Source organism: Panulirus ornatus, chromosome 58, assembly GCF_036320965.1.
Source record: "Panulirus ornatus isolate Po-2019 chromosome 58, ASM3632096v1, whole genome shotgun sequence".
NCBI lineage: Eukaryota > Metazoa > Arthropoda > Malacostraca > Decapoda > Palinuridae > Panulirus > Panulirus ornatus.
The window spans coordinates 6,103,714-6,126,439 of NC_092281.1; the positions used below are offsets into that span (position 1 = coordinate 6,103,714).

General features: G+C 39.6%; 4 protein-coding genes across 4 annotated transcripts in view; 1 reads left to right on the top strand and 3 right to left on the bottom strand.

Annotated features, from left to right (window-relative positions):
* Positions 1 to 22,726, top strand: part of LOC139766897 (cuticle protein AM1159-like) — an 80,226-nt gene that overhangs the window by 7,785 nt on the left and 49,715 nt on the right. The window lies entirely within an intron of this gene.
* LOC139766763 (cuticle protein AMP1B-like) lies at positions 5,956 to 8,254 on the bottom strand. The gene is made up of 3 exons (XM_071695683.1): positions 8,175 to 8,254; positions 6,405 to 6,604; positions 5,956 to 6,282 (listed from the first exon to the last, which is right to left on the bottom strand). The coding sequence occupies exons 1-3, from the start codon at positions 8,181 to 8,183 to the stop codon at positions 6,111 to 6,113; spliced, it is 381 nt and encodes a 126-aa protein (XP_071551784.1). The 5' UTR covers positions 8,184 to 8,254; the 3' UTR covers positions 5,956 to 6,110.
* LOC139766894 (cuticle protein AMP1B-like) lies at positions 12,151 to 14,503 on the bottom strand. The gene is made up of 3 exons (XM_071695907.1): positions 14,388 to 14,503; positions 12,605 to 12,804; positions 12,151 to 12,482 (listed from the first exon to the last, which is right to left on the bottom strand). Exons 1-3 carry the CDS (start codon positions 14,481 to 14,483, stop codon positions 12,311 to 12,313), a joined length of 468 nt encoding a protein of 155 aa, XP_071552008.1. The 5' UTR covers positions 14,484 to 14,503; the 3' UTR covers positions 12,151 to 12,310.
* Positions 19,097 to 21,415, bottom strand: LOC139766895 (cuticle protein AMP1B-like). The gene is made up of 3 exons (XM_071695908.1): positions 21,366 to 21,415; positions 19,551 to 19,750; positions 19,097 to 19,428 (listed from the first exon to the last, which is right to left on the bottom strand). Exons 1-3 carry the CDS (start codon positions 21,372 to 21,374, stop codon positions 19,257 to 19,259), a joined length of 381 nt encoding a protein of 126 aa, XP_071552009.1. The 5' UTR covers positions 21,375 to 21,415; the 3' UTR covers positions 19,097 to 19,256.

Sequence of the window (22,726 nt, forward strand, 5' to 3'; positions counted from 1 at the left end):
CTCGTCACCACCCCGCCACACATGAAATGGCAACCTCCCTCCCCGCGCAAGCGCGCGAGGTAGCGCCAGAAAAAGACAATAAAGGCCACATTCGTTCACACTCAGTCTCTAGCTGTCATGTGTAATGCACCAAAACCAAAGCTCCCTTTCCACATCCAGGCCCCACAAAACTTTCCATGGTTTACCCTAGATACTTTCACATACCCTAGTTCAATCCATCGACAGCACGTCGACCCCGGTATACCGCATCGTTCCAATTCACTCTATTTCTTGCACGCCTTTCACCCTCCTGCATGTTTAGGCCCCGATCGCTCAAAATCTTTTTCAACCCATCCTTCCACCTCCAATTTGGTCTCTCACTTCTCCTCGTTCCCTCCACCTCTGACACATATATCCTCTTTATCAATCTTTTCTCACTCATTCTCCCCATGTGACCAAACCATTTCAATACACCCTGTTCTGCTCTCTCAACCACACTCTTTTTATTACCACGCATCTCTCTTACCCTTTCATTACTTACTCGATCAAACCACCTCACACCACATATTGTCCTCAAACATCTCATTTCCAACACATCCACCCTCCTCTGCACAAGCCTATCTATAGCCCACGCCTCGCAACCTTATAACATTGTTGGAACCACTATTCCTTCAAACATACCCATTTTTGCTTTCCGAGATAATGTTCTCGCCTTCCACACATTCTTCAACGCTCCCAGAACCTTCGCCCCCTCGAGTTCACTTCGCCAACGCATCCCATGACCCAACGTGTTCTGTTTGCAGCACAGGTGGGAGGCGCGTTTGACCCGGCTATAATTAGTGTGAGGGAAAGGGAGGAGGGAAGGTTGGGGGGTAAGCACGCATGCACTGACCCTCACCACTTTCCCAACCCTCCCTCATCCTCGCTAGTTGTTGCTGTCGTTGTTTTCTCTTTTGCATCATTTCATCTCTTTTTTTCTCTCTTTCATGGGGGGGGAGGGGAGAGTTCTCTTCATGTACGCCGTCACTATCACACAATGGTTACTTTGGGGCATCGGACAACCTGTCTAGTCTGCCCCGTTGTAAGTTTCTTAAGATATTTCACCTTCGCCTCCCAACTCCACCTCATTCATCATAGTACTGCAGTGGATGAGACATTCCCAGGCAAAGTTAGGTCTGTCCCTAAAGGTGCCAGGGCTTCACCGATGGGTCACCTGTAACACCCTTCAGTGTGTCCGCAGCGACAATAACCTCAACAGAGAGAGTCACCACTGAACACGTACTGGAGAGCCACCTGCTGACAGAGTAGTACACAGGAAACCTGCAGGTGAGAACAACATCCTCTGATACCCCAATTCATCAGAAAAAATCACGTAACTGACATTAATCTACAGCAAACATTTCAATAGAAGCTCGAGCTAGTGCAGCCAGCAAGTGGCTTAGGAATTACACAGACCTCACAAAGGAAGCACCTAAGAAGGGTGCCGACCTCTCTGACGGCGACACCATCAGCTCCTGACACAACCTCATGTCTCTAGATCAAATAATCTTCGTCGTCCAGACAAGAAGTGGCGGACAAAATCCCTCATTTCCATCATAGAGGCGCGAACGCCCCGAGGCTGACAACGTGACTGACACATTCAATTAATGTAATAAACCACCGGTTCCAAGGTCGTAACATCAGTGATCCAGAACCCCCGAGGTCATGTCCCTAAGCAGTTGCAAGATGGGGGACGACTATATTGAGAACATCCACCCCTGAAAACGGTCATGCCCCTGGGACAACGCCTGGCTGTAGGTCCTCCGGAAGATGTATCCAGCAAAGTCTTCAAGGACAAGATGATTCCTGGACTGAGGAACGAATCCTGTGGCAGCAGGCCACACAGTTTATGTTTCTTTAACTTGAGAAAAAGAGAAGTTTAAGAGTTTAAGGGAATCTCGATCTAAACAGCTGCTTATGGCTAGATTTATCTGATGTGACTCGTAGTACTGAGGGATAACTCGTAGCCAAGAGTTTTGCTTTGAAAAATGCGTAATATTTTTCTTCAAGAGGGTTGTTAACATATATGTAATCATCTACCAATTACAGTAGTTGAAAGCACTACCATAAATACGTTTAACAATAAATGATAAACATTTCACTTCAACTCGACGAGTGTCATTACTGACGCCTCCTTAACTACATGCAAAGTTTGCACCTGTATCTCTGTCTCTTACCATACTAATCTGTGAATTTCTATTCAGTTCCACTACCTCAATCTGGCTCGACAGGACCCAGTGGCCTGTTAGAGTTTGAATTCCTGTGTATTTCATTGTAATAATGTTTTACCCGACCGGGGCCTCCCACCACCCACTACTTTCTGCCAGTCGGCAGCTGACCTTTTGCTAAACAACACCAAATTCATTCAAACTCATTATACAATGAAAGAGAAAACAACATTCATCACAAAGCACATGAGCTTAGGGAACGATGAAAAATGAATTTAAGTAACCTAAACTTAACACTTAACTTAGTCGCAATATATCATATCTGAGGTTAGGTTAGGTTCAGTTATTTTATGTGAAACATGATCATATTCGTTATTGTGAAAGAAGCAAAAGATCATTATTAAGAGGAGTAAAACCCTGAACATTAAGATGCGAATTATGTATTTCTGGGTGATTGGGTCGGCTCCCCATGTGTTCTGGGTGATTGGGTCGGCTCCCCATGTGTTCTGGGTGATTGGGTCGGCTCCCCATGTGTTCTGGGTGATTGGGTCGGCTCCCCATGTGTTCTGGGTGATTGGGTCGGCTCCCCATGTGTTTGACTCTAAGCTGAGAATTCTTTTGGACCTCCTGTGTCAGAAATCATTTGACATACCTTATCTTAGATGCACGAGTCTCATTAACCCAAATATATCTACAGAGGTTCGAAGTGGTCCTCGTATTTTGATTCGTCCATAATGTGTCAGTCTCACACAGTCTTCATTAACAGGCATCTTCTGAATCATTACCAAGTGTTGGTATGGCACACGAACATCACTTTTACTTCCAGCAGCAGAATTTTCCTGGATCAAGGATGTTACATACAAAATCTGATTAGAAGGTAAAGTGAAATGGCAAGGAAGCGTGACTTAGTCATACAAACATGGAACACATGCATAAAACGTATTATGCGTACCGTTACACCGTTACCTCGTGACCTTGAAATAAAACCTGTTTATTCGACCCTCAGATATAGCGGTGACTCCTCTGAAAGTGAGATGAAAAACAGCGGAATGGTGAGAGGTTTCTTCGTTTCCATTAAATACATGTGATATCCTCAGTCACTCTTATCAAGATCTACAAATTCATTTTGGCGAACTTCTGGATTGAAAAAATATTCACATATTCATAATATTACGATTTTAATGATATTAAGTTGGTTAGCATTCATGTCCGATAATTTTTCTCCCGGCTTCAGACCTCAGAAAGCGATATGCATAATGATACAAATATAATTTATAATTTTGTATAAAAATCTATGCGTTTTGTCTAAATCTTTATTAACCAAACATATAAAGACGATAAAGTGTCAGCTGATTTTGGAGAGAAAATAATTTAGATTCAAAAAGGAAAGAACCAGTTTAATGTGTCAAATTATGCGAAAGAAAAAAGGAATGAAGGGCAAGAGTAAGGCTGAAGTGGGGAGTAGGGAGGATGTCAACATGGGTTTTCAACAAAACAGGTGAATAACGATTGCAAGATAACATCAAATCAACAGTTAATGAACAAGTTTTAGTAACATGATATGAGACTTTACCTGCTACTGAATCTGCTACCTACTGTACCTATTAATGTACCTGCTATTTACATACAAAATGGGAATGACACAAAACCTAAAAGTAAATTGATAAGATGCAAAGCCAAATGTGGAGTGATTAGATTGCAATAAAACTAACAAGATAATTTGAGCGTTCGGTATGATGTTTACTTATATCTTCCCAGGATCCCATCATGAGGGCTCCCGAAGCTCACAGGAAGTCAGACATGTCCATCAGCCTGGACAACAGGTAAGAAAGAGTAGTAAAGTTATGTATCTATCATGATAGGCATAGAAGAGGCAGATGAGGCGTATTTGTTCTGTATTTTCAATATGGAAGTTGTATCAAGGGTATAATGGGATTCTGTGATATGTTAAATCGGTTTATAACGATGAGATGAACGGTGTCCAAAGTGCAGGCTCGAAACCGTGACTCGTGTTTGTCTGAGAAGTGTAGTTTTAGATAAGTATATGTCCGGTAGAATGGTGTTTAAGATTGGGTATATGAGTGGGGGTGGGTGTTAGGGGGGAGGTGGCTGTTGATTTGTTGGTTTAGTCAGTGCAGTATGAATGCCATATGTTTTGTCACTCTGGTGTTCGCTAAGGGTCAAGAAGGTGGACTAGGTGAGATCTGCAAGCACAGGTGATCGAGGTTTACGGTGGAGGTGAGCTATTTCTTTCTGTGTGAAAGTTGGTGAATGACTTTGTACTGACTTTGGTTGGTTGGGGGGAGGAGGATCTGTGCTCATGCGTGTGAGTGCTGAGCATGTTAAGGTAAGATTGCAGTGGAAGTAATTCTATTTCGTGTTGCTGGTGATGAATGTTTATGCTTGTGTAGTAGCCACTAGTAGGTGTAAGCGCTCTGATTCATGAAGATGAGGGTTATGTTATGTTTGTAGTTGAAATCTCTGTTGATCAGAGTTTAGAGTGGAGGAGATATGTTTCTTGCAGATGATGAGGGCATCCAGTTTGTTTATTGGCTTTTGTGTCGATACTTATGATGTGAAAAGTGAACGTCACGTCTCAGTCGAGTCTGACACCTAGGATGATTGGCGTCATGTGAGTGAGAGTCGTTAGTTATTCAGGGTAATGTGGGACAGCAGGCTGTATTCATGCCTGTCAAGGGTTAAGAAGGTGACGGCGGACTTCTGTGAAGATGCAGACATTCTGTCTCGAGCAAGCTTGATCAGGCCAGTGTCCTAATAATGTGCTGCAGGTATTCTGTCTGCGTCATGCTGGGGAGCTGTAATATCTGCAGATGAGAGAACGTTCACCTTGTGGTTTGCAGAGTTGTGGAGGGAGGTCATTTATGAGGAGATTCAAGAAGGATGGTTGGACAAAAGCTCCCAGGGGGAGTTCCACTGTAGAGCTGTAAATAACTGGTCTTCGAGGATGACTCTGTCCTGGCAGTCGGCGCTGAGGTTAGTCAACCAATATTTATAGTTTATATAGTTTATATCGTGGGCTGTGGTTGGTCCGTGCCATCTTGAATGTGCTGTATGAGGTCTGCATACGATGTGGAAGTGGAATGTTTGGATCAGAATAGAATGTTTGGTTGATTCTGTTGTGAATCAGTTCTACAAGAAGTATGAATATTGATGACAACGGTGATGCTGATATCAAAGACCACAACGGCAAATGAAATATCACAGGCCTGGGAGGGGGCCTCAATGCGAACACAGTACATGTGCACGTAAGTACAACCTCAGCGTCATCAGGATATACCTTAACACAGCCCACTGACGCTGCTGTCTCGGGTTGTCAGTCATCATGGAATTCAAAATCAAAACAAGTATTAGCAAATAGTGGATTCCCAAACTCTTTAAATGACAGTAAAATAGGAAAGTTTCTTCAAACCAGACTTTCACACAACCATATTAGCAACACTCAGGCACCACACGCAAAGTGTTCTATAGGAACCAAATGACACCTGCCTAACAGGTAGATGTGGGAGTTCTGAAGAATATGATAGGGAGAAATACCACATGCAAAATGCGAGCACACTAATCATGAAAACAACATGATTCAGAATATTGACCCACCACTAAACACCAAAATACTTTATCATTTATCAATTTAACATAATTCCGCCTAGTTGCCAGATTCTTAATTTTTCACTAATCCAAACGACTGCTCTTCACATCATGCACGATATGTAGACACATAAAATAAATATAGGTTAAACAAATAAGGTAATATGCAATCCTATTTATTATTTCACACTTGCGACATTGTCAGAATGGATCATTACGGCTGGCAGGTTAGATCACACTCCAGACATTTAGATACAATTTCAGTATATGGGAGAACGTCGAAAAATATACAAAATGATCGATAAGTCAAATGCCTAATTATTTTTCATATGTGATGCCCCGAGCGCGCTGTTCTTCAGCGAAGCGGATCTGTTCAATGGCGTGGGCGGGAAGTGGGTGGGGTGTGGGGATCAAGTTGGACTCGGGTTGGTAGCCGTTCTCGTCAGCAATGAAGCGAACCTCAGCGACGGTGCCATCAGGAAGTGTAAACCTGAGGAAGGAATCATAATACTTTAGGAGAAACACTGACATATAAACGTTCCATCCAACTGACACCATGACAGACAAGACTGTAATATCAACACACACCAACAACCAGTACCCGTAGCCTACCTGAAGGATCCCGCCTTGTTGCTCTGGCCCTCTGAGCCTGGGGTACCGATCGTCTCCTGGTAGATTCCGTTGCTGGTTTCGAACTGGTATGCGAAGTTGCCATCTCCAGAGTCGCTGCGTACGTCACTCAAAACCTCTGCTTCCGATTCGTCACGTTGAGGAGCGGCAGCGGCCAGGGCGACCAAGCAAGCGAGGAGCACCTGTGTTGGGACGACCACCAACTTGTAAGCAAAGTGTGCAGTATCCTTCATCTCTTCAGTTAAATACAATAAGGAGAAGCAGACATTATCTTGTTACCTTCATTATTCTTAAACCTAATAAATGAGGCGTGATATTTAACGTGATGGCAAGAAACTAGAGTTTTCATTACTTCTTACACTGGTATTCAAACAAATTCATGACCGTTCGTTTAATCGCATGATCCATGTAAACAATGAACTGCCATTAAATATTCGTGTATCATTTGACAGAAAAAGTTCATCCAGTATGGATTATAATAGATTTTTGGTAAATTTCCGCCTCAAAAATGTCTTCTACTAAATCGTTAATTAATCTTGATTGATAGACAATGAATCAATTAATGCCTGTGACAAACAGATCTAAAATCTCCCACTCTCAAGCTCTGTATTTTGGATAAAACATCAACTTTATCATTACTCGCCAGAGGTGCATCATGTTCATAAGGAATGTGCATCAGTACATGTACTGGAGAGACAGAGGACCTCTTGATATACATTGAGAAATATACTAAACTATAGACTCTACTGATGAAACTAAAGTCTAGAAATTAGGGATAGATGGATAGCAAATATCAGCTAAAATGGTGTTGAGAAATATGAGAATAATGAATGTAGCTGAACATCCAGTATGGTGCCTGATGTGGGCGAGTGTCATGACATCTGACCAACATTTACGGGAATGTAATGCTTCTAATTTCATTAATGTTTGATAATCCAAACTGTCATTTCAATCTGTCCTCTTTTAGAAGGAGAGTTGAGGCTATCATGAAGGTAGAAACTGTGAGAATTAATGGGCAAAAAATTAATTCCATCATATATGTGTGCTCAGTAAAAATATCATGAGGGTCCAAAAGCCTAACAACAGAGCGAAATTCTCAACAAGCATTGACATATATGAAGAGTACATACCATAGAGATTCGCTACAGATCAAAGGGAGAAAGAGGCTAACATAAACTGATCTTTTGATCAAAACTCTAGTATGATATATTCTGATAAAACGTAAATGAAACAAGAGAGAGAGTTTCATACAAAAATATGATCCGACAACAATTCATATCCCATCTAAAAGCCGTCAGTAGAATGTTCAAGCAAAAGCCAATGGAAGGAAATAAACTGGGTACAGAAACTACTGAATGAAGGCAATGATATACGCTTATTTAAAAAGATAAAGACACAATCCTGGATTTGGAAACCTCCAAACTACTCTGGTGATTAAAATCTAAACAAAAACTGACTAAAGTGTTCTCTATACAGCAGTGGAAAGATACAACTTTCTCAGTTATATACAGAGAACCAAAATGGTCAAGAAGATAATGCTCTGGGTCGTCCTGGTTACGGTACTTTAGTACAGCAACATTCTCAACATCTCTAATGCACGCTTATCCACTGCAGCAGGAGCCAATGTTCTTATAATACAGCTGTAGTAGTAGTCGCAGTACTAACAAACGGAGGTACCACTATGTAGTGCTATACAGAATGCTATATGCTATATCACTCCAACATAATTCAGAGATGAAGACACAAACTCACAAACTTCATGTTGTCGGTGTGAGGATCAGCTGAGGATGGTGGACATCTGCTGCAGACGAGCTTTATATACTCGAACCTGAGCCACAACAGGATCATGGTGGCCAAGGTCGATGGTCGTAGCATTGGCTGGGTGCGGGATGGGGCAAGACGCCAAAAAAAAAAAAAAAAAATCCTTGCTGTGAGAGGGGTACAGTCCCGTATGTGATGCAAACAGTAATCCTAAACCTGTGGCGAGTGTAAGAATGTAGACAAGATATTTGGCCTAAGATGTTCACAATCCTGATGGAATGTTTCTAAGTGGAATATCTGACCCTTGAAAGCAAACGATAATATGAGGAACTGCATGAGATTTTGTGATAAGTATACAGTTACGAGAAAGGGGTTACATTATGAGCAATGACAAAACCGCAAATATATCAGTAACAGGCATAAAAATTGCTGCATCATTTATTGTATATGACTTGGGTCATTATACATATATATATATATATATATATATATATATATATATATATATATATATATATATATATATATATATATATATATATATATATATATATATATAATACAAAACTCCAACAGCCAGGTTCGAACGAACCCGGGACCCCTGTGCAAGAGGCAGGCATGTAAGCGCTAGGCTATGGGACTGGCCATAGCCAGGCCCATAGCCTAGCGGTTACATGCCTGCCTCTTGCACAGGGGTCCCGGGTTCGATCCTGGCTGTTGGAGGTTTGTATGTTCTATGAAGGTGCGCGCTCATATGCACTTTATTCGTATATATATATATATATATATTTATATAAAGATAGATAGACGCTTATAGAGGTGTCACCGAACTCAACCTGCTGTTTGTGGTTATGCTGCGAGTGAAAAGTCGCCTTTGATGGCTCGTCAAAGAACTTTTCGCTCCTTTGAAGTCTACATTTCAATGGTAATGATAAAAGTATCATAGAATTATATTTTATAAGATTCGTGTTAATTTCAAACACTTGATGTCATTTATCTAGATTATTAAAAAGCATTTGATAAAGCTCTGCATCAGAGGTTACTTACAAAAGTTAAGCCACATGGTATTGATGGGGTTGTACGTCGGTAAATAGAAACTTTGTCGACTGGCCGCTAACAAGGAGCTGCGATCAACGGTCAAGCCTCAGAATGTTTACACGTAACACATGGAGTGTTACAAGGATCAGTCTTGGAACCGGTTCTCTTTCTCATTTTACTAATATTATTTATAATGGGATGCAGTCCAAGATAAAAGAATTTCCTAATGATTCAAAACTGAAAAACATATAAAGAAATGAACCAGGACGTCTGCAGCCTCACACAGATATAGACAAACTGATGGACTTGGCTCGTACGTGGCAAATAAATTCTGATATCAATATGTGCAAAATTTTACATATGGGTAACAAAAACGAAAAGGCAAGCTACAATATGAAATCTCTTGAACTGAAAAAGGCAATGAGGAAAAAGACTTTGATGTGATAATCAGTGGTGACCTAAAACCAAGTAAACAGTGCAAAGAAACAGTGAAAAGAAGAAAGAGAATTCTTGGATTTATGGAGAGGGTTTTCAAATTTCAGTTCAGGTATATCATCCTTACTATACATAATTCACTGGATTGTTCCCATCTTTAATATTGTGTTCAGTTTTGGTCACCTTACCTAAAGAAAAGAAAAACAGTAGAGAGAGTGTAGTGTCGAGCTACGAGGATGATTCCAAGGCTGAGGTACAAGTCCTGTGAGAGTAGATTAAAGATCTTGAATGTACTTAGCTTAGAAAATAGAAGCTTAAGAGGTGATCTGACACAAGTATTCAAAATTATCAAACTTTTAGAATCATTATCTATTCATTAACTTAAGAATTGACTCGTCTGCTTTCATTGGTAGTAATAGATAAAAATTCGTGGACAAGCGTTTACTGCGAATAAGACGAAGCACTTTCTATTCACCAGCCTTCTTAACACATGGAAGGATTTGGTAATTAGAGAGGTTGAAAGCAGATCTATAGATACCTATAAGAATAGACTCGATGAATATTTCGCTTCAAGCCCACGACTTACATTATTTGTTCCTTCTTATTTACATTGATAATTTGCAGGTCATTCTCTTTGAACTATATGTATACCTTCTAACTTTTACCACATTGATATGTGAGTTTCTCATATCTTCCAATATCACAAACAGCCGCGAAAGGACCTAGTGGTCTGATGCTGTTTCAATTCCCTTGTATTTGTACAAGGTGACTGTTTCTAACTTCTTAAGTTATGTAGCGATCGCTAACTGTGCAGCTGATAAGTACTACAGTGAATTTTGGGTTCAATATCTTCCTCCTTGTTCTCTCAAATGGTGAAAGAGAGAACGATGGCCATTTAGTGATCCCATCTTCTTCCACATCACCTGTATTACATTCACCATCTTTACTGTTCTCACAAGAGGATGACTCTAAGATGACCATCTCGTCCAGAGCCCATATTGCTCTCGTCTCATCATTAATACATCTTTTAAATCAGTCACTGATCTCTGCAGCTTTAGTCTCCTTCCATTATGCCTGTGGAGCCCAGACTTCCCTTCTATCTCTGTGCATATAAAAAGTCCTTCTGGAACATTTTTCCTTTTCATTGAATCCTCCTGAGCAATACGAAGTGGCCATCGAGATCTCTCATGACTTTTGGTTCGTAGTGAATATGGCAGAACGCTTGACCTTGCTGGAATGGTTTCTGCTGAGCTTTTACTGCAGACAGATTTTCTTCGAGGTTTGTGATGATGTTTCTTCAAGCGGGTAGGAATCCTTGATATCCAAGACGACCATCATGAGCTCTTACGCCACCAGAATAGATCTCCAACGAATGGTCATTTTGATGAACAAACTGTCATGAAAGAAGACACATACAACTTCGTGGAGATAAAATGTATTGTACCCTATGAATAATTGTTGAAGTTGAACCAATTCGCCAGATCTGTGTTACACTCTGCTTCTTTATCATCATTAGATAACATGTAAAGATACTTTTATTAGTGAGCCTCTAGTGATATTAACCTCAATTATTATTTTCGACCAGTCCTTAGCGAATATCACTATTTGATAAGAAAATATATAAGCGAACAGAACAGATATTTCATATGTTACTGCTGCTGTAGCAGACGGTACAAATGCACGTACTCTTCCCGTTAACAGCCCATTACTCGGTCTGAACTATCCAATTTTGCTTTTGCTGGAGCAATTAGCACACAGACACCTCTCACAGTCCGGTACCGAGGTCATCTAGTGCTGGTGCTGCTGGAACAATCTGGATACAAGCAACTCTTACTGCCCTTAACAAGCTAGTTCCAGGGTCATCAAGTGTTGCTGCTGCTGCTGCTGCTTCTGGAACAAAATACACGAGCAGTTCTTACTGCCTCTAACCTCCTGCTAGTAAACGTTACACTGATACTAGTTATTCTTTTCCACCTACATTTCATTACGTCAAAGCACCGCTAGGAATAACCACATTCAATGATAATAATGTTTAACGAGGGATATGTTACAAGTAATATAGATCTTTATAAGACATGTGGGGAAGTATGTATAAGACCTCAACTTCCACCACTGGCAGCCACCTCCATTTATTTATCATATTTGCGAGAACTTCACTAGTGTTAAGGCTTGAAGACTACAACCTCCAAGGTATACATATCACATAGTCTGTCTTATCTAAGTCCAGCTTAGGAACGTATTCCGAGCACCATAATCCTTCATAAAGTAGCCATACAACGGTTACAATAGGCCGGATATATTTTCCATATTAGGTTACTTTATGTTTCGTGATTTTCAATTCATTTCATTTTTGATCATTCTTACTAATCATACAGGTTTTTGATTGAAAAAAAAAAACTTCTTCCGAAGTTTGCATATCAACTAAGATTAGCTACCCATTAAGCCTGACTGGCAATGCTACACATAGGAATATGTATGTGAATTGAATCGAGAATTATGCGTATATGATATTTATTGTACATTTGCCATGTCTTAAGATTGAGTCATGAAGTCTGGCAAGCTGGAGGACACCCCAAAACTGTGGACACGAGTTCAGTATATACAGGGAAGGGTAGAGGACTGTAAAATGATCGATAAGTAAGTCAAACGCCTAATTATTTTTCGAATGTGATGCCCCGAGCGCGCTGTTCTTCAGCGAAGCGGATCTGTTCAATGGCGTGGGCGGGAAGTGGGTGGGGTGTGGGGATCAAGTTGGACTCGGGTTGGTAGCCGTTCTCGTCAGCAATGAAGCGAACCTCAGCGACGGTGCCATCAGGAAGTGTAAACCTGAGGAAGGAATCATAATACTTTAGGAGAAACACTGACATATAAACGTTCCATCCAACTGACACCATGACAGACAAGACTGTAATATCAACACACACCAACAACCAGTACCCGTAGCCTACCTGAAGGATCCCGCCTTGTTGCTCTGGCCCTCTGAGCCTGGGGTACCGATCGTCTCCTGGTAGATTCCGTTGCTGGTTTCGAACTGGTATGCGAAGTTGCCATCTCCAGAGTCGCTGCGTACGTCACTCAAAACCTCTGCTTCCGATTCGTCACGTTGAGGAGCGGCAGCGGCCAGGGCGACCAAGCAAGCGAGGAGCACCTGTGTTGGGACGACCACCAACTTGTAAGCAAAGTGTGCAGTATCCTTCATCTCTTCAGTTAAATACAATAAGGAGAAGCAGACATTATATTGTTACCTTCATTATTCTTAAACCTAATAAATGAGACGTGATATTTAATGTGATGGCAAGAAACTAGAGTTTTCATTACTTCTTGCACTGATATTCAAATAAATTCATGACCGTTCGTTTAATCGCATGATCCATGTAAACAATGAACTGCCATTAAATATTCGTGTATCATTTGACAGAAAAAGTTCATCCAGTATGGATTATAATAGATTTTTGGTAAATTTCCGCCTCAAAAATGTCTTCTACTAAATCGTTAATTAATCTTGATTGATAGACAATGAATCAATTAATGCCTGTGACAAACAGATCTAAAATCTCCCACTCTCAAGCTCTGTATTTTGGATAAAACATCAACTTTATCATTACTCGCCAGAGGTGCATCATGTTCATAAGGAATGTGCATCAGTACATGTACTGGAGAGACAGAGGACCTCTTGATATACATTGAGAAATATACTAAACTATAGACTCTACTGATGAAACTAAAGTCTAGAAATTAGGGATAGATGGATAGCAAATATCAGCTAAAATGGTGCTGAGAAATATGAGAATAATGAATGTAGCTGAACATCCAGTATGGTGCCTGATGTGGGCGAGTGTCATGACATCTGACCAACATTTACGGGAATGTAATGCTTCTAATTTCATTAATGTTTGATAATCCAAACTGTCATTTCAATCTGTCCTCTTTTAGAAGGAGAGTTGAGGCTATCATGAAGGTAGGAACTGTGAGAATTAATGGGCAAAAAATTAATTCCATCATATATGTGTGCTCAGTAAAAATATCATGAGGGTCAAAAAGCCTAACAACAGAGCGAAATTCTCAACAAGCATTGAATATATGAAGAGTACATACCATAGAGATTCGCTACAGATCAAAAGGGAGAAAGAGGCTAACATAAACTGATCTTTTGATCAAAACTCTAGTATGATATATTCTGATAAAACGTAAATGAAACAAGAGAGAGAGTCTCATAGAAAAATATGATCCGACGACAATTCATATCCCATCTAAAAGCCGTCAGTAGAATGTTCAAGCAAAAGCCAATGGAAGGAAATAAACTGGGTACAGAAACTACTGAATGAAGGCAATGATATAAGCTTATTTAAAAAGATAAAGACACAATCCTGGATTTGGAAACCTCCAAACTACTCTGGTGATTAAAATCTAAACAAAAACTTACTAAAGTGTTCTCTATACAGCAGTGGAAAGATACAACTTTCTCAGTTATATATAGAGAACCAAAATGGTCAAGAAGATAATGCTCTGGGTCGTCGTGGTTACGGTACTTTAGTACAGCAACATTCTCAACATCTCTAATGCACGCTTATCCACTGCAGTAGGAGCCAATGTTCTTATAATACTGCTGTAGTAGTAGTTGCAGTACTAACAAACGGAGGTACCACTATGTAGTGCTATACAAAATGCTATATGCTATATCACTCCAACATAATTCAGAGGTGAAGACCAATAATCCTCTACCGTACTCACAAACTTCATGTTGTCGGTGTGAGGATCAGCTGAGGATGGTGGACATCTGCTGCAGACGAGCTTTATATACTCGAACCTGAGCCACAACAGGATCATGGTGGCCAAGGTCGATGGTCGTAGCATTGGCTGGGTGCGGGATGGGGCAAGACGACAAAAAAAAATCCTTGCTGTGAGAGGGGTACAGTCCCGTATGTGATGCAAACAGTAATCCTAAACCTGTGGCGAGTGTAAGAATGTAGACAAGATATTTGGCCTAAGGAAATGTTCATAATCCTAATTGAATGCTTTTAAATGGAATATCTGACCCTTGACAACAAACGATAATAAGAGGAACTGCATGAGATTTTGTGATAAGTAAACAGTTACGAGAAAGGGGTTACATTATCAGCACTGACAAAACCACAAATATGTCAGTAACAGGCATAAAAAATGCTGCATCATTTACTGTATATGACTGCGGTCATATATATATATATATATATATATATATATATATATATATATATATATATATATATATATATATATATATATATATATATATATATATTTTTTTTTTTTTTTTTTTTTGCTTTGTCGCTGTCTCCCGCGTTTGCGAGGTAGCGCAAGGAAACAGACGAAAGAAATGGCCCAACCCACCCCATACACATGTATATACATACGTCCACACACGCAAATATACATACCTACACAGCTTTCCATGGTTTACCCCAGACGCTTCACATGCCCTGATTCAATCCACTGACAGCACGTCAACCCCGGTATACCACATCGATCCAGTTCACTCTATTCCTTGCCCTCCTTTCACCCTCCTGCATGTTCAAGCCCCGATCACACAAAATCATTTTCACTCCATCTTTCCAACTCCATTTTGGTCACCCACTTCTCCTTCCCTCCACCTCCGACACATATATCCTCTTGGTCAATCTTTCCTCACTCATTCTCTCCATGTGCCCAAACCATTTCAAAACACCCTCTTCTGCTCTCTCAACCACGCTCATTTTATTTCCACACATCTCTCTTACCCTTACGTTACATACTCGATCAAACCACCTCACACCATACATTGTCCTCAAACATCTCATTTCCAGCGCATCCATCCTCCTGCGCACAATTCTATCCATAGCCCACGCCTCGCAACCATACAACATTGTTGGAACCACTATTCCTTCAAACATACCCATTTTTGCTTTCCGAGATAATGTTCTCAACAACACTCACTTTTATCCCCTTTGCCTTTGTACAATGGCACTATGCACGCATTCCGCCAATCCTCTGGCACCTCACAATGAGTCATACATTAAATAACCTTACCAACCAGTCAACAATACAGTCACCCCATTTTTTAATAAATTCCACTGCCATAGCATTCAAACCCGCCGCCTTGCCGGCTTTCATCTTCCGCAATGCTTTTACTACCTCTTTTTTGTATATATATATATATATATATATATATATATATATATATATATATATATATATATATATATATATATATATATATATATATGTATATATATACATACATAGATAAAGAGATAGACAGATTATATACAGATAGATATAGAGGTGTCACCGAACTCAACCTGCTGTTTGTGGTTATGCCGCGAGTAAAAAGTCGCATTTGATACCTTGCCAAAGAACTTTTCTCTTCTTTGAAGTCTACATTTCAGTGGCAATGATAAAAGTATCATAGAATTATATTTTATAAGATTCGTGTTAATTTCAAACACTTGATGTCATTTATCTAGATTATTAAAAAGCATTTGATAAAGCTCTGCATCAGAGGTTACTTGCAAAAGTTAAGCCACATGGTATTGATGGGGTTGTACGTCAGTGAATAGAAACTTTGTCGACTGGCCGCTAACAAGGAGCTGCGATCAACGGTCAAGCCTCAGAATGTTTACACGTAACACATGGAGTGTTACAAGGATCAGTCTTGGAACCGGTTCTCTTTCTCATTTTACTAATATTATTTATAATGGGATGCAGTCCAAGATAAAAGAATTTCCTAATGATTCAAAACTGAAAAACATATAAAGAAATGAACCAGGACGACTGCAGCCTCACACAGATATAGACAAACTGATGGTCTTGGCTCGTACGTGGCAAATAAATTCTGATATCAATATGTGCAAAATTTTACATATGGGTAACAAAAACGAAAAGGCAAGCTACAATATGAAATCTCTTGAACTGAAAAAGGCAAATGAGAAAAAAGACTTTGATGTGATAATCAGTGGTGACCTAAAACCAAGTAAACAGTGCAAAGAAACAGTGAAAAGAAGAAACAAAATTATGGAGAGGGTTTTCAAATTTCAGTTCAGGTATATCATCCTTACTGTACATAATTCACTGGATTGTTCCCATCTTTAATATTGTGTTCAGTTTTGGTCACCTTACCTAAAGAAAAGAAAAACAGTAGAGAGAGTGTAGTGTCGAGCTACGAGGATGATTCCAAGGCTGAGGTACAAGTCCTGTGAGAGCAGATTAAAGAACTTGAATGTACTTACTTAGAAAAGAGAAGCTTAAGAGGTGATCTGACACAAGTATTCAAAATTATCAAACTTTTAGAATCATTATCTATTCATTAACTTAAGAATTGACTCGTCTCCTTTCATTGGTAGTAATATACAAAAATTCGTGGGCAAGCGTTTACTGCGAATAAGACGAAGCACTTTCTATTCAGCAGCCTTCTTAACACATGGAAGGATTTGGTAATTAGAGAGGTTGAAAGCAGATCTATAGATACCTATAAGAATAGACTCGATGAATATTTCGCTTCAAGCCCACGACTTACATTATTTGTTCCTTCTTATTTACATTGATAATTTGCAGGTCATTCTCTTTGAACTATATGTATACCTTCTAACTTTTACCACATTGATATGTGAGTTTCTCATATCTTCCAATATCACAAACAGCCGCGAAAGGACCTAGTGGTCTGATGCTGTTTCAATTCTCTTGTATTTGTACAAGGTGAATGTTTCCTACTTCTTAAGTCATGTAGCGATCGCTAACTGCGCAGCTGATAAGTACTACAGTGAATTTTGGGTTCAATATCTTCCTCCTTGTTCTCTCAAATGGTGAAAGAGAGAACGATGGCCATTTAGTGATCCCATCTTCTTCCACATCACCTGTATTACATTCACCATCTTTACTGTTCTCACAAGAGGATGACTCTAAGATGACCATCTCGTCCAGAGCCCATATTGCTCTCGTCTCATCATTAATACATCTTTTAAATCAGTCACTGATCTCTGCAGCCTTAGTCTCCTTCCATTATGCCTGTGGAGCCCAGACTTCCTTTCTATCTCTGTGCATATAAAAAGTCCTTCTGGAACATTTTTCCTTTTCATTGAATCCTCCTGAGCAATACGAAGTGGCCATCAAGATCTCTCATGACTTTTGGTTCGTAGTGAATATGGCAGAACGCTTGACCTTGCTGGAATGGTTTCTGCTGAGCTTTTACTGCAGACAGATTTTCTTCGAGGTTTGTGATGATGTTTCTTCAAGCGGGTAGGAATCCTTGATATCCAAGATGACCATCATGAGCTCTTACACCACCAGAATAGATCTCCAACGAATGGTCATTTTGATGAACAAACTGTCATGAAAGAAGACACATACAACTCCGTGGAGATAAAATATCTTGTTCCCTATGAATAATTGTTGAAGTTGAACCAATTCGTCAGATTCTGTGTTACACTCTGCTTCTTTATCATCATTAGATAACATGTGAAGATACTTTTATTAGTGAGCCTTTAGTGATATTAACCTCAATTATTATTTTCGACCAGTCCTTAGCGAATATCACTATTTGATAAGAAAATATATAAGCGAACAGAACAGATATTTCATATGTTACTGCTGCTGTAGCAGACGGTACAAATGTACGTCCTCTTCCCATTAACAGCCCATTACTCGGTCTGAACTATCCAATTTTGCTTTTGCTGGAGCAATTAGCACACAGACACCTCTCACAGTCCGGTACCGAGGTCATCTAGTGCTGGTGCTGCTGGAACAATCTGGATACAAGCAACTCTTACTGCCCTTAACAAGCTAGTTCCAGGGTCATCAAGTGTTGCTGCTGCTGCTGCTGCTTCTGGAACAAAATACACGAGCAGTTCTTACTGCCTCTAACCTCCTGCTAGTAAACGTTACACTGATACTAGTTATTCTTTTCCACCTACATTTCATTACGTCAAAGCACCGCTAGGAATAACCACATTCAATGATAATAATGTTTAACGAGGTATATGTTACAAGTAATATAGATCTTTATAAGACATGTGGGGAAGTATGTATAAGACCTCAACTTCCACCACTGGCAGCCACCTCCATTTATTTATCATATTTGCGAGAACTTCACTAGTGTTAAGGCTTGAAGACTACAACCTCCAAGGTATACATATCACATAGTCTGTCTTATCTAAGTCCAGCTTAGGAACGTATTCCGAGCACCATAATCCTTCATAAAGTAGCCATACAACGGTTACAATAGGCCGGATATATTTTCCATATTAGGTTACTTTATGTTTCGTGATTTTCAATTCATTTCATTTTTGATCATTCTTACTAATCATACAGGTTTTTGATTGAAAAAAAAAACTTTCTTCCGAAGTTTGCATATCAACTAAGATTAGCTACCCATTAAGCCTGACTGGCAATGCTACACATAGGAATATGTATGTGAATTGAATCGAGAATTATGCGTATATGATATTTATTGTACATTTGCCATGTCTTAAGATTGAGTCATGAAGTCTGGCAAGCTGGAGGACACCCCAAAACTGTGGACACGAGTTCAGTATATACAGGGAAGGGTAGAGGACTGTAAAATGATCGATAAGTAAGTCAAACGTCTGATTAGTTATCGAATGTGATGCCCCGAGCGCGCTGTTCTTCAGCGAAGCGGATCTGTTCAATGGCGTGGGCGGGAAGTGGGTGGGGTGTGGGGATCAAGTTGGACTCGGGTTGGTAGCCGTTCTCGTCAGCAATGAAGCGAACCTCAGCGACGGTGCCATCAGGAAGGTTGAACCTGAGGAAGGAATCATAATACTTTAGGAGAAACACTGACATATAAACGTTCCATCCAACTGACACCATGACAGACAAGACTGTAATATCAACACACACCAACAACCAGTACCCGTAGCCTACCTGAAGGATCCCTCCTTGTTGCTCTGGCCCTCTGAGCCTGGGGTACCGATCACCTCCTGGTAGATTCCGTTGCTGGTTTCGAACTGGTATGCGAAGTTGCCATCTCCAGAGTCGCTGCGTACGTCACTCAAAACCTCTGCTTCCGATTCGTCACGTTGAGGAGCGGCAGCGGCCAGGGCGACCAAGCAAGCGAGGAGCACCTGTGTTGGGACGACCACCAACTTGTAAGCAAAGTGTGCAGTATCCTTAAATACAATAAGGAGAAGCAGACATTATATTGTTACCTTCATTATTCTTAAACCTGATACATGAGAATGAGGACCAGCACTTGCTCGCTGGACTCATGTTATTTAACTCGATGACACAGACTAAAGTTTTGACTACTTCTTATAGTAATATTTAAATGATTTCATGACTGTTCGTTTAATGGCATGGTCCATGTAAATAGTTAATTACCATTAATCTTTATTTGTATTAGTAGACCGAAAGGTTTTAACCAATACGGGAAATAACAGATTTTTGGTTAATTTCCGCCTCGAAAATGTTTTGCTCAATCGTTACACAATCGTAGTAGATAGACAATGAATCAGTTAATGCCTGTGACAAACAGATCTAAAATCTCCCACTCTCAAGCTCTGTATTTTGGATAAAACATCAACTTTATCATTACTCGCCAGAGATGCATCATGTTCATAAGGAATGTGCATCAGTACATGTACTGGAGAGACAGAGGACCTCTTGATATACATTGAGAAATATACTAAACTATAGACTCTACTGATGAAACTAAAGTCTAGAAATTAGGGATAGATGGATAGCAAATATCAGCTAAAATGGTGTTGAGAAATATGAGAATAATGAATGTGGCTGAACATCCAGTATGGTGCCTGATGTGGGCGAGTGTCATGACATCTGACCAACATTTACTGGAATGTAATGCTTCTAATTTCATTAATGTTTCATATTCCAAACTGTCATTTCAATCTGTTCTCTTTTAGAAGGAGAGTTGAGGCTATCATGAAGGTAGGAATGGCACACACATACAAGGATCGTGAGAATTAATGGGCAAAAAATTAATTCCATCATACATGTGTGACCAGTGAAAATATCATGAGGGTCCAAAAGCCTCACAACAGAGCGAAATTCTCAACAAGCATTGATATATATGAAGAGTACATACCATAGAGATTCGCTACAGATCAAAGGGAGAAAGAGGCTAACATAAACTGATCTTTTGATCAAAACTCTAGTATGATATATTCTGATAAAACGTAAATGAAACAAGAGAGAGAGTTTCATACAAAAATATGATCCGACAACAATTCATATCCCATCTAAAAGTCGTCAGTAGAATGTTCAAGCAAAAGCCAATGGAAGGAAATAAACTGGGTACAGAAACTACTGAATGAAGGCAATGATATAAGCTTATTTAAAAAGATAAAGACACAATCCTGGATTTGGAAACCTCCAAACTACTCTGGTGATTAAAATCTAAACAAAAACTGACTAAAGTGTTCTCTATACAGCAGTGGAAAGATACAACTTTCTCAGTTATATACAGAGAACCAAAATGGTCAAGAAGATAATGCTCTGGGTCGTCCTGGTTACGGTACTTTAGTACAGCAACATTCTCAACATCTCTAATGCACGCTTATCCACTGCAGCAGGAGCCAATGTTCTTATAATACAGCTGTAGTAGTAGTTGCAGTACTAACAAACGGAGGTACCACTATGTAGTGCTATACAAAATGCTATATGCTATATCACTCCAACATAATTCAGAGATGAAGACCAATAATCCTCTACCGTACTCACAAACTTCATGTTGTCGGTGTGAGGATCAGCTGAGGATGGTGGACATCTGCTGCAGACGAGCTTTATATACTCGAACCTGAGCCACAACAGGATCATGGTGGCCAAGGTCGATGGTCGTGAGAATGGCTGGGCGAGGGATTGGAAGAGACCAAAAAAAATACTTGCTGTGAGAGGGATACAGTCCCGTGTGTCAAGCAAACAGTAATCCTAAACCTGTGGCGAGTGTACGAAGGTAGACAAGATATTTGGCGGAAGGAAATGTTCATAATCCCAATGGAATATTTCTAAGTGGAATGTCTGACCCTTGAAAACATATGATTGTAAGAGGAACTGCATGAAATTTTGTGATAAATATACAGCTAAGACGAAGAGGTTACATTATGAGCACTTACAAAGCAACAAATATGTCAGTAAAAGGCATACAAATTGCAGCATCATTTTATTATTATTATTATTATTATATATATATATATATATATATATATATATATATATATATATATATATATATATATATATATATATATATATATATATATATATATACATATATATATATATATATATATATATATATATATATATATATATATATATATATATATATATATATATATATATATATATATATATATATCCCCAGGGATGATATATATACACATATATATATATATATATTTTTTTTTTTTTTTTTTTTTTTTTTTTTTATACTTTGTCGCTGTCTCCCGCGTTTGCGAGGTAGCGCAAGGAAACAGACGAAAGAAATGGCCCAACCCCCCCCCCCATACACATGTACATACACACGTCCACACACGCAAATATACATACCTACACAGCTTTCCATGGTTTACCCCAGACGCTTCACATGCCCTGATTCAATCCACTGACAGCACGTCAACCCCTGTATACCACACGACTCCATATATATATATATATATATATATATATATATATATATATATATATATATATATATCCTCAATCGTTGTCTCCCGCGTCAGCGAAGTAGCGCAAGGAAACAGACAAGGAACGGCTCAACCCACCCACATTCATAGATATATACATCCACATGTATATACATAGAGTGTAGGAAAGTAAATTCTTGATTGATATAGGTAAAACTGAGAGTGGATGGAGCGCAGCTGACCTGTTGCTGTTTGGATTCCCTTGTATTTGTACAAGATGACTGTTTCCTACTTCTTAAGTTATGTAGCGATCGCTAACTTTGCAGCTGATAAGTACTGCAGTGAATTTTGGGTTCAATATCTTCCTCCTGGTTCTCTCAAATGGAGAAAGAGAGAACGATGATCATTTAGTGATCCCATCTTCTTCCTCATCACCTGTATTACGTTCACCATCAC

Coding starts and splice junctions, on each gene's coding strand:
- LOC139766763 (XM_071695683.1), bottom strand. Junction 6,283..6,404: donor AACAAGGCGGGATCCTTCAG/GTAGGCTACGGG, acceptor TTCCTTCCTCAG/GTTTACACTTCCTGATGGCA.
- LOC139766894 (XM_071695907.1), bottom strand. CDS start 14,483: ATGATCCTGTTGTGGCTCAGGTTCGAGTATATAAAGCTCGTCTGCAGC. Junction 12,805..14,387: donor ACACCGACAACATGAAGTTT/GTGAGTACGGTA, acceptor GTCCCAACACAG/GTGCTCCTCGCTTGCTTGGT. Junction 12,483..12,604: donor AACAAGGCGGGATCCTTCAG/GTAGGCTACGGG, acceptor TTCCTTCCTCAG/GTTTACACTTCCTGATGGCA.
- LOC139766895 (XM_071695908.1), bottom strand. Junction 19,429..19,550: donor AACAAGGAGGGATCCTTCAG/GTAGGCTACGGG, acceptor TTCCTTCCTCAG/GTTCAACCTTCCTGATGGCA.